Source organism: Myotis davidii, unplaced genomic scaffold (assembly GCF_000327345.1).
Source record: "Myotis davidii unplaced genomic scaffold, ASM32734v1 scaffold93, whole genome shotgun sequence".
Taxonomy (NCBI): domain Eukaryota; kingdom Metazoa; phylum Chordata; class Mammalia; order Chiroptera; family Vespertilionidae; genus Myotis; species Myotis davidii.
In genome coordinates, this window is record NW_006292095.1 from 3,538,187 (window position 1) to 3,550,051 (window position 11,865).

Genomic DNA, 11,865 nt, shown 5'->3' on the forward strand with positions numbered 1-11,865 from the left:
CTAAAGCAGCTCTATACTTTTCTTTGTCACTTTCCTTTTTTTTTTAATTCTCACAGGGAGTCTCAGGCACCTACTTGAGAGATAAGAGGTAGAATTAACCAGACAAACAAAACAGGTGTAGGCCATTCCCTTGACCATGGAATGCTGGAACATAAGCGGCTCCCTGATTTCTGGAAAAGATGCATTTATATAAAATGAAAAGCAGTCATCTTTTATACTATAATTGGTGGAGCTCAGAGATTTCATGTCTCAAGTTTCAGGCTGAAACTGTAAAATGTTATGTAAAGATCCAGAAGAGATTTACATGAATTGTTAAGAGTCAAACCAATAATTGTTAGAGAGTTGTGTTGTAAATGTCAACGTATGCCTCTGGAGCAGTGGTTCTCAACCTTGGCTGCACATTAGAATCACCTGGGAATCTTTTTAAAATCCAGATTTCTGGGCCTCATCCTCTGGAAATTCTGTTTCTTTGTTATGGGGTGGGGCCACACATTAGTAACAAATAAACAGAATTTCTGGAGGATGAGGCCCAGAAATCCAGATTTTAAAAAGATTCCCAGGTGATTCTAATGTGCAGCCAAGGTTGAGAACCACTGCTCTGGAGGAAGGAGTTGACATTAGTGAAATTAGACAGTTTGGAGTCTGGCTTTGAACTTTCCATAAACTGGCCATCTGACCTTGGACTTTCATGGTCCTCAGCTGTCTGTAAATTGGACACAGCTTAGATCTATCTACCTTATGGGACTGTGGAAACTGACCAAGACAATTGATGTATTAGCAGTACAAAATGCTGTCCGATGTGAGCTATCAGTGAGTCTTTATGAGATTTCAAACTTGCTTTCAAATGCAACTTTTCAAACATTCTTGGAAGTGGGTGACAGAGGAAAAATAGATTCAAAATGTAATAAAAGGGCTACCAGTTCTAAAAAAAAAATAACCTCTCAGCCAGGAGGAGGCCATCTTTCATTTAAATGGCTCTTCGCCCCTTCAACTGACACCCAAAGAAAAGAACAAGAAAGGACTCATTTTCCAGAAAAACACTGTGGTGCCAAGCAGACAGCATGTTCCAGGTGCAGCAGACCTCCCCCATGATCAGACAGACATCAATTTATCCCTTACCTCTGCAGGCTGTGCCTCTCCTTCCTGCCAGACATATCCCATGGTAATGAAGCTCAGGACCAGGTGAGCTAGACGCCGTTCGCTGTAACCCTTGAGAAACTGGCAGTTCAGGAGGGGCATCTGTTCAAGAGAAGTTCCAGAGATGGTCAGTTGCAGGGGATGGGATGACCACAGGGGTTCTGTGGCTTGAAGGGTTCTTTGGGTACAAGGAATGGGTTCTACTTCAATGCAAGAACCATGCACACCCATTTCTCCCCTGATCCCAGACACTGCAGGATAGGAGGAGGCAGTCCAAATGATATTGTTCTGCAAGTACCGAACAGCCCCACCCAAGTCCCTGAATTGGGCCCATGGTTGTGCCGGACACTGGTCTCCATCACTGAGATGACCACTTGGTTACCTAAAATAATTAAATCGACTAAGATCATTCATTACATGGGAGTCCTCAATGGCAATGTTTTGAAAAAATATATTTTAATTAATTTTAGAGCGAGAAAAGAAGAGAGAGAGAGAGAGAGAGAGAGAGAGAGAGAGAGAGAGAGTAAAACATTGATCAGTGCCTCCATTACACACCCCTATTGGGGACCAAACCTGAAATCGTAGGCATGTGCCTTGACCAGGAATCATCCCTCCACCTTTTGGTTCCAGGATGATGCTCATCCAACTCAGCCACACTGGCCAGGGCTTCAGTGGCAGCGTTTACGAGTACAATCACATCATTTACAAACCAGGCACCTCTGCTAGTATGGAAGCATAGCACAGACGGATGGATCTCAGAGGGAAGGGAGAGGGGGTCAGGCAGAGAATAACCAAATAATTAAAATGCATATATGCCTAATCCATGGACACAAACAATAGTGTGTTGAAGACCTAGGGTGGGGTGGGTACTGGGCGGGGGGGTGGTGATGGTGGGGGACAACATAGGAAAAATGGGGGATACCTGTAATACTCTCAACCATAACTTTTTTTAAATAGATATTGAAAAATATTTTATCTGAAGTGGAAGGAACAACTCAACCCTCCTTTTTGCTAAGATTTACTAGTATTTTATTAGCAAAATTTATTTTATCACCGAGAGAATGAATTGTGTATCTAACTGTCATTCCTATGTAATTTATGGAGTTAATAAGGTTTTATCTTATTATTTATTCAAATAATTGGGTTGTATCTCTCCCAAGTAAAAGCTTAAATCATAAATAAAAAAATTAATGAATAGCCATAACCGGTTTGGCTCAGTGGATAGAGCGTTGGCCTGCGGACTGAAAGGTCCCAGGTTCGATTCCGGTCAAGGGCATGTACCTTGGTTGCGGGCACATTCCCAGTAGGGAGTGTGCAGGAGGCAGCTGATCGATGTTCTCTCTCATCGATGTTTCTAACTTTCTATCCCTCTCCCTTCCTCTCTGTAAAAAATCAATAAAATATATTTAAAAAAAATTAATGAATAAAAGCACCCGTGCTTACTTGGTATCTTTAGCCCTAAAACAGCCCTGTGCTGCGGGCAGTAAGGTTTTCCCAGCCTGTTGAGCTGGTGGACCTATGTCAGTTGCTCCCAGGGTGACGCCAAAGCTATTCACCTCCTTAGTTAGAGGTCAGATCGTATTTGTTCTCTCTTTCCTGGCTGAGATCTAACCAGCTGTGGATCCTAACCAAAAGAGGTCCTATGGATTTCGGAATTTGACCACATTCCTAGAGGGAGGTAGCTAAGCTGGGCCAAATGGTTGTCCAACCCTTGTTTCCACACTCCCGGTGACCCTAGCTAGGTCTCCGAACCTCTCCCTGCCCGTTTCCTTCCCGGGTCACTCAGGTGGTGTCCTCATCGAAGCAACACCCTGTACAGAAGTTAGTTATCACTATCGGCAATACCCAAACAGATCTCGCCAGTTTATTAGTTTTGCCTGGGCCGGCCCCGCCTGCCTTGGCTGACACCCAGGACCCTGAGCTCCACTTGCAGGCACAGCGCCCGCAGCTTGCTCCTTCTTCCATCCCCTCCCCAACCCTAGACACAGCCTGTCTAGATCTTCTCTGGTGCCCCTCTCCGGGGTCCGAAGAAACCCCCTGAAGGAGCAGCGGCGAGTGTCTAGGGTTTCCTTTCAAGTTACAGACACCCCAAGTGGGCTGGGACCCACCCAGGCCCAGGGGCAGCTCCCGCTGGGGGCTCACCGACAGAATCCTTCTCTCTATATCCACTAGGGGGCAGCCTTTCCTAACCTGTCTGCGAGTTTCTTTCTCTTAGAAACTGGCTCTGAAATAAAATTGCCTACTTAAGGTGACCGTGCTGCGTGTGTGTGTGTGTGTGTGTGTGTGTGTGTGTGTGTGTGTGTAGTGTTAAATGACATTCATAGTGTGTAGGGGGGAGCTGAGATGTTGCATTTTAACTGGAACCAGTCTGAGAATTATAATGGCATTTATTTATTAAGTATTTATTCTAAGACTCTTACTAAAGAGCGTTGAAGGCACAATGCTAAAAACTTCTCATGCAGGCTGGTTCCCTTTCCCCAAACCCACGGAGTCAGAGAGGATAAGGTATTTGGTATTTGACAGAGCCTGCGGGCACTGAGCCAGGGTGCTATTTCCCTTCTTCTGGCCGCAGCCCTGCTCTCTCAAGTTAGTACTGTCTGCCTCCACAAATAGGGAAGCCACGATGTGCAATTTAGATTTTTCTAAAAGCCACCATTTAAAAATAGTAAAAAGAAACAAGGTGAAATTTAATTAAAAAAATATTTTTGTCTATGTCAATATATTTACAATATTATAAATGCAATGTCAATAGAAAAAATAACAATATATTTAATAGTCCCTTTTTTCTAGTAAGTCTTCAATATCCAGTATTTTACATCTCAATTTGTGTTAGCCACATTTTGGTTCTGTTTCTTGGACGGACCCTGACTAATACACCTCCCAAGGGTCCCACCTCCTCATCACATGGGAGTTTTGATATGAATTTGGAAGCAACACAAGCATTTAGTCCATGGCACTCAGTTTAACCATTCCCCTGCTGAGGTACATCTTGGTTGTTTCCAGTTTGGGTGATTATTAATAAAATTGTTATAAACGTTTACACACAAGGTTTTCCACGAACATAAGTTTTCAGTTTAGTTGGCTAAATACTTGGGAGTGTGATTGCTGGGACAGGCGGTAAACCTATGTTTAATTTTATAAGAATTTGCCAGCTGTCTTCCAAAGTAGCTGTACCATGTTGCATTCCCACCAGCAACATGAATGAGAGTCTCTTTCTGTACATATCCTCTGTAGTAGTTGGTGTTGCCAGATTATTTTTTAAATTATAGCAATTCAAATAAATGTTAAACTGTCTTTTAATACTATTATAAAGAGTCTTATGTTATTCTGTAAGTAACCCAGTTTTATTACTTCATGATTAAAATTTTCAAATTTTTCTTTGTAATCTAGAAAATAAGAAATTTCACCAGCATGTCTTGGTGCCCTCTTACCCCCATTGTCTTTCTAATAGAATTAATTAATTGAGATTTTTAAAAATGTTATTCTTATATGCTTAAAGCTTCCCTTTTTCCCCACCTACACTACTTTGTGAGAACTCTATTTGACAAAATTTGAATCATTCATTTCTCTTTTTCTTTTTTTTATAATATATTTTATTGATTTTTTACAGAGAGGAAGGGAGAGGAATAGAGAGTTAGAAACAGCGATGAGAGAGAAACATCGATCAGCTGCCTCCTGCATACCCTCCTACTGGGGATGTGTCCGCAACCAAGATACATGCCCTTGACTGGAATCGAACCTGGGACCTTTCAGTCTGCAGGCCGACACTCTATCCACTGAGCCAAACCAGTCAGGGCTCATTTCTCTTTTTCACATATTTTTATTTTTCTGATGACTGGCATTTCATTTTTGCTTTATGCTTTATACAGTTTTTCAAGGAATTCCCTAAATTACCATTTTTTTCTAATTTATTTGCGTTTTCACTATTGTTTTTATTTGTTTCTTTGTTTTCCAATAGTTTCTTTTATGTAGAAACTTCACTTATTTTTATGAAGTAAATGTAATTACTTAGACATCAATTAATTCTTAATTAATTATTTTCAATTAATTACATTAAAATTTTAAAAGCATTGATCTCATATTTTGTTTTGGATTGGAGGTCATTGGCTCTAAATGTACAGTTCCTTCCTCCTGCTCTTTGACTCACTCATTCTCTGCATAACTTTTGATAATTTGGGCTTATTTATTTGTGTTCAGGAATGGAGGTGAGTTTTATTAGGATTAGTAGCTGATAAAGCTTCCCTAATAATGTTTCCAGTGCCCTAGCTTCCTGTGAGCAAGTCAGTTGACTGTAGTGTTTTATGGCAGGAGGGTGTGGAGAGCAAATTTTCCTGGAAGAAGATTTATTATTATTATTATTATTATTATTACTAGTGGCCCAGTGAACAAAATTTGTGCATAGGAGGGGGCTGTGTCCCTCAGCCCAGCCTGCACCCTCTCCAATATTGGACCCCTGAGGGGATGTCCAACTGCTGGTTTAGGCCCAAACCTTGCAGTTGGACATCTGGCAGTTGGACATCCCTCTCACAATCCGGGACCGCTCGCCCCTAACAGCTCACCTGCCTGCCTGCCTGCTCACCCCTAACCACTCACCTTGCCTGCGTGCTCACCCCTAACCACTCACCTTGCCTGTCTGCTCACCCCTAAGCCTAACTGCTCCCCTGCCAGCCTGATCACCCCCAACTGCCCTCCCCTGATGGCCCAATGGCCCCCAACTGCCCTCCCCTTCTGCGGCCCACCTCCTCCTCCGGGACTGGCCTCCTCCATGCCACATGGAGCCATGGGACCCCCAGGCCTCACTGGGCAGAGCAGCCACCTGACCTCACCTCTGCTGTGCGTGAGGCCATTTGTGGTGGCCATCTTGTAGCGGCCATATTTGTGGAGGCCATCTTGTCATGACGTCACACGTGAGGACCACTTAGGCTTTTATTAGTACAGATTATTATTTGCAACCAAGAAACATATTTCTAAGAATAAGTAGTTGGCCTTAAAATACTGTGAAATCCAAACAGGAAACTCACTTATTATGTTGCCTGTGCCAAGTAAAGGACAGAAGAGGACAAATATTTGAGTATGTAGCTTCATGTGTGGTCCTGGAAGCCATTAAATTTGCTCCTCATGACTGATTTCCAAATTACTTAGTCTCTAGATAAGTGGTCTTATCTAGTTAGACGTTTTGTGCGTAATTAGTAGTATAGAGACTGCCAAGACTGTCTCCAACGGCTGCCTTAACAAATGCACACAAATTGGGAAGCTAAAATAGCAAAAATGGATTCTCCCACAATTAGGAATCTGAAATTTAGGTGTTTGTAAGGTTGGTTCCTCTGGAGGCTCAGGGGCAGGGGGGAGGGGGACCTGCTCCATTGTTTGTCTCCTAGTCTCTGGTGATTGCCAGCAACTCGGTGTATTTTGTAGATGCCAACTCCAATCTCCGCCTCTGTCTTCATGTGGTGTTCTTCCATGTGTGTCTGTGTCCAAATTCCCTTCTTCTTCTAACCATACCAGTCTTAGTGGATTTAGCGTGCACCCTAATGCAATATGATCTTGTCTACATCTGTAAAGACCTTATGTCCAATTAATCTCACGTTCACAGATTTTGAGGAAACGTGATTTTTAAAGAGACACTATTCAGCCCAGTGGAAGTGTCAGGGGATTAATCTCACTTTTGTGCTGAATCTGTTTCCCCACTTCTCACGTTTTCAATGGACAAAAGTTAGCAGTACACTCCTGGCCTTTTCTCATTGACAGTTAATATATAAGGAGCACCAATTGAGTAAGTCCTTCATTTTACTTATGGCAGTTTAATCAATTAAAAGCCTGAGGAAAGCCTGGCACAAAGGACCTTGCAGTTCACAACCTGAACTTGAATTTGTCTTCCTGCAGACTGTCCTGGACTCCCTCTTGATTTTGTGCCCTGGTACTGAGATGGGAGAGAGAGGTGCCCCGAGGTGAGGGTGGGAGGGGGCCTTCTTACTGCTTTGGTTGAGTGCTTGGCATGGGTACTATGCACTCATTTGTAGATCAGTATGATTTGTTTAATATGGTATGTACATTCTTAAAATTTTATCTTAATTTTATCTTGTTTTCCTGCACTACAGATATTTTCTTACCTTTTTCTTCTTTTTGTATTCTTTTGGTCATGTTAATGGGCCTTTTAAGTGACAGGAAAATAAATTCTTTGGTTTGGTTTGCCATTTTTATAGGCACCAGAGACAGTGTCTCACGTTTCTTTTACAATGTCTCTCTCTCATCTTGTGACTAGCAGACATTCAATGATTCTTTTTAAATTAATATTTAATTATGGACATTAAGTATGTAATAGTCAGTGAAGGAGAATTTTGGAGAGTAGAAAACATTTCTTGTTTCTTTGAAATGACATGACACTTTGAATTGTAAGACTAAGACAGATGCAAAGGGACTAGTGAGAAATACAAATGTATATTGAACAAATCTTGTGACTAGCAGACATTCAATGAGTCTTTTTAAATGAATATTTAATTATGGACATTAAGTATGTAATAGTCAGTGAAGGAGAATTTTGGAGAGTAGAAAACATTTCTTGTTTCTTTGAAATGACATGGCACTTTGAATTGTAAGACTAAGACAGATGCAAAGGGACTAGTGAGAAATACAAATGTATATTGAACACTATGGTGTGACAGGAAATCCGAAAAGCTATTCCAAAAATAATTTAGTCTTCACAACAATTCAATCAGACCAGCATGTTTTCCCATTTTATAAATAAGGAAACAGAAGCACAGGGATTAAGTCACTGTTCAAAGTTATGTAGCAACTAACTGATAAAAACCAGATTCAAACTGAGGTGTTCCGGAATCAAAATCCATGTTCTTCCTATTACACCTTCTTGTCATTCTTTCACTGTTTATTCCTTTTATACTTTTGGCAAATATTTCTCATTTTATCCCATATGTATTTATAGATTTATCAATCATCCCTCCAGAATCTGACAACACTAACCTTATAACTCAGAAATTCTCTTGACTCAACTATTCTGTGAGACCCCTCTGGCACATTCAAGGCGGACTCACTCAGAAGCAGGGGAGCATTGACCACATGACATAGGGTGAGCATTTCTATGCTGGTCTTTTCCCAGCTAAACCTTACCCAGCAACTTGCCTACAGATCCCAACCAGATTGTCTTCATTTAAAAAAATATTTTGTATTGATTTCAGAGAGAAACGGAGTGGGAGAAGGAGAGCTAGAAACATCAATGATGAGAGAGAATTATTGAGAGGCTGTCTCCTGCATGCCCCTTACTGGGAATACAGCCTGGAACCCCAAGCATGTGCCCTGACTGGGAATCGAATTATAACCTTCTGGTTCATAGATCGATGCTCAACTGCTGAGCTACACAAGCTGGACTTATTTAAAAAAAAAAAAAAAAAACTAATTGAGTACTTAATGTGTTCCAGGAATTGTTTTATGCAGTTTCTGGAAATTTTAGGGAAACACATGTGTCAAAACAGGAACAAGTTATTCAGCCCTTCAGCAAGCGTGAGAACATTGGGTCAATAAACTCAATGGCAATGATTGGTGTCCTTAAGTGAACTCACCTAGTTCCACAATGCTGAGAAGAAAAAGTGGCATGAGGATTTTTTTAAATATATATTTTATTGATTTTTTACAGAGAGGAAGGGAGAGAGATAGTTAGAAACATCGATGAGAGAGAAACATTGATCAGCTGCCTCCTGCACACCCAGTATTGGGGATGTGCCCGCAACCCAGGTACATGCCCTTGACCGGAATCGAACCTGGGACCCTTCAGTCCGTAGGTCGACGCTCCATCCACTGAGCAAAACTGGTTTCAGCAGCATGAGGATTTTAATAGGGTGGTGAGAAAGGGTTGAAAAGTAAAATAACTACTTATATATACCTTGTTCACTTGAGCTCGAAGCTGGTGACTCTCAATCAATTCAGGAAGTTTGTTGGCAATTTCCATCCAAGGCCTGTAATGATCTGGAAGTTCTTTCTGCATTCAAAATAGAATCATCTCAGTATTTTAGACTTCTCTGAGAAGCAGCTTCTGGGAGTAGCTGTTGTCAGATTTCACTATAACCTGGGCCCTGTGTTAAGCACTGCAGACACACAGATGACTAATATATAATCCTTGTGCTTAAGGAACATATGATCTACTAACAGAAAAAAAATGTAACCAGATATATCTAAAAATAATATACTTAATCACCAATGTGTGTATAAGCTTAAGAACTTGCAAAGAGGAAAATGTTCTTAATCCTATCAGCTGTTGTGGGCAATTAAAGGGAAATATATGCAGAAATAGGCCAGTTGGGGCCAGTTGTAGAATTTGAAAGTGACTTTTCTAGGTAGAAATTTGAAGATGGGAAGGCAGTAAAGAAGGGATTGTGGATAAACAGAAATAACAGTGTTTTGGGGACTATAAATAATCCAATGTTACTAGCATATAAAGATCAAGAGAAATGATATGGAACATGAGACTACAAAATCAGATCAAATGTACTTTTTATAGATTACAGAAGAATTTTCTTTTAATGTAAGTTGATCTAATTTTTTTTTATTTTGAATTTTAGAAAGTTTGTTTTGTCTGTAGGATTTTAAGATATGCATTAAGGTTAGAAAGTCTTTGAACTACCGTTCAAGGACTAACTTAGGTGATGGAAATGAATTTGGAAAGGAGAAGACATGTATTCAAAAGATATTTTGAAAGTAAAAATAAAATGATGTGATGATTAAATTTTGAGGTGTGGATGCTAAAAACAAGATGATTCCTAACCCCATGGCACCCTTTATATGCCCACTCTGGGCCCATGATTTAGCTAAGTAGAACATAGACTGGATTTCAGCAACCCTGACTCAATTCCTGGAAGTGGTAAACTATACTTATTACTGTAATTAAACTTTTATTGGCACACAACCATACTCATTTGTTTACAAATTGTCTATAGCTACTTTCTATTACAGCAGCAGAATTGGTAGCTGCAACAGAAACTATTTGGTATCAAAGATTAAAGTATTTACTATTTGGGTTCTTAGAAAAAATGTTTCCCAACTCTGATCTATTCCAGAGTCTGGGTCTCTTTTTTGAGAGCACAATATGAACAACTAAATATTGTATTTCTGGGATAAGAAGAAAAGGAGGTGAGGATGATTTCATGTTTGTGAATTAGGTGACTGAATGAATTGGTGGGAACACACAATGAAACAGAAATGCAGGAGGAACTCAAAGAGAGGGTATAAAGATGGTGAATTTATTTTTTAGATAGATACAGTCTAAAATATATGTAGAACTTTAAAATATGTTTGTATACTGGGCATTTGGACATACATACAATTTGAAGTTCAGGAGATAATTGATATTAGAAATATATAACTAGGAAGCATAACTTTAGAAATAATTCCACATGTGGTTAAAACCACAAAAATGTATAAGGTCATTTGGGGAGAAGTTGCAAAGTGAAAGGGGAAGGAGGCCTAGAACACAAAAGGGGTATTTATAAGACAGAGGAACTTAATCCAGCAATACAAATCAAAAAGGCATTTATAGCCATTCAGTGAGTCAGAGGAGAATTACCCTAGGGAAGTCATGACATGAGAGGCTTTCACAGAAGTAGGAAATTCAGAAGGTCAAATTCATCATTAGAAACTTATAGTAAGATTGTTCCCTTTGGGGAAAAAGAAAAAACAAAAACCCAAAACAGGAAGTCACTAATATCTATTAGTCATTCAATATATATGGCAAATCCAAGTCATGGTCATGGAAGCAGGGTTTACATTTTAGTGTGCTGAGGAAGTAAAAAAAATAGAGACCATAAATGTAAATTACTTTTCTAGGAGAGCCATAGTCACTAGGAAAGGGGACATTTGTGTGTTGAAAGCTGTCACCACTTAGAAATGAGAATCTTAAGCCATTTATAGTCTGTGACTATAAGAGGGAGTGACTAGAAAAAAATCAATGGAAAGGGATGGGAAAATGGTGGCCAATTAGGCAGACATGTCCTGAGCCTTATCCTGGAGCAGATAGAAGGAGCATCTAAATCGAAGAACATCCACCTAGAATTGGGAAAGTAGACACAGCTGGTGAGACAATTTGCAGCCAGGCCTGGGATCTGGGCTAGAGAGAGTTGTGAGACCACTGAGCCAAGTAGGTCAGAAGGAAGTTGCATGGCACCAAGTCCGTGTCCCTTAGAGACAGGCATAATATTCAACTGTGGAAAGGAAATCCACAGGGCTGCTGGCAGCAGGGGATTCTAAATCTAAGTCCACAGCCATGAGAGGCTGAGCCCAGAAAAGCATCCTGAAGAGCTTCCTGAGCCATGTGATGATGGGCGGCGGGTGGGGGAGGAGGAGAAACTAGAAGTCACGCAGTTGTTTTGCCTCTGTTTTGTCTTCCCTTTTATTCACTAAACCCAGTTCATATGACCTTTCAAATAAAACACTCACTCATGGTTGCAGTGCAGGTGGAGGTGCAGATTTGTGGAGTCTTGGGGGAAGCTGTGGAGGAGAGCGGGTCGGGGAGAGGTGACCAGGAGTCCAGCACTGAGACATTCCTGACCGTCCAGAACTAAGTGGCCATTTATTTCTGAAGAGCCACCCGCTCCCAGCAGCCTCACTAATCATCTGAGAGATGCAAATCAAAATGACAATGAGGCATCATCTCACACCTGTCAGAATGGCTATCATCAACAAATTAACAAATGACAAGTGCTGGTGAGGATGTGGAGAACACGG

The 11,865-nt window shown here is 40.8% G+C and overlaps 1 protein-coding gene across 2 annotated transcripts in view; it reads right to left on the reverse strand.

Moving 5' to 3' along the window:
• IDO2 (indoleamine 2,3-dioxygenase 2) overlaps nt 1-11,865 on the reverse strand; it is a 49,608-nt gene that overhangs the window by 22,843 nt on the left and 14,900 nt on the right. Inside the window, exons 2-3 of one of the 2 annotated variants that reach the window (XM_006765556.2) lie at nt 9,032-9,127; nt 1,120-1,239 (exon numbers count right to left, since the gene is read on the reverse strand). In XM_006765556.2, the coding sequence (XP_006765619.1) occupies nt 1,120-1,239; nt 9,032-9,127 (216 nt within the window). The remainder of the gene's footprint in view (nt 1-1,119; nt 1,240-9,031; nt 9,128-11,865) is intronic. The other variant, XM_006765555.1, reaches the window with a different exon arrangement.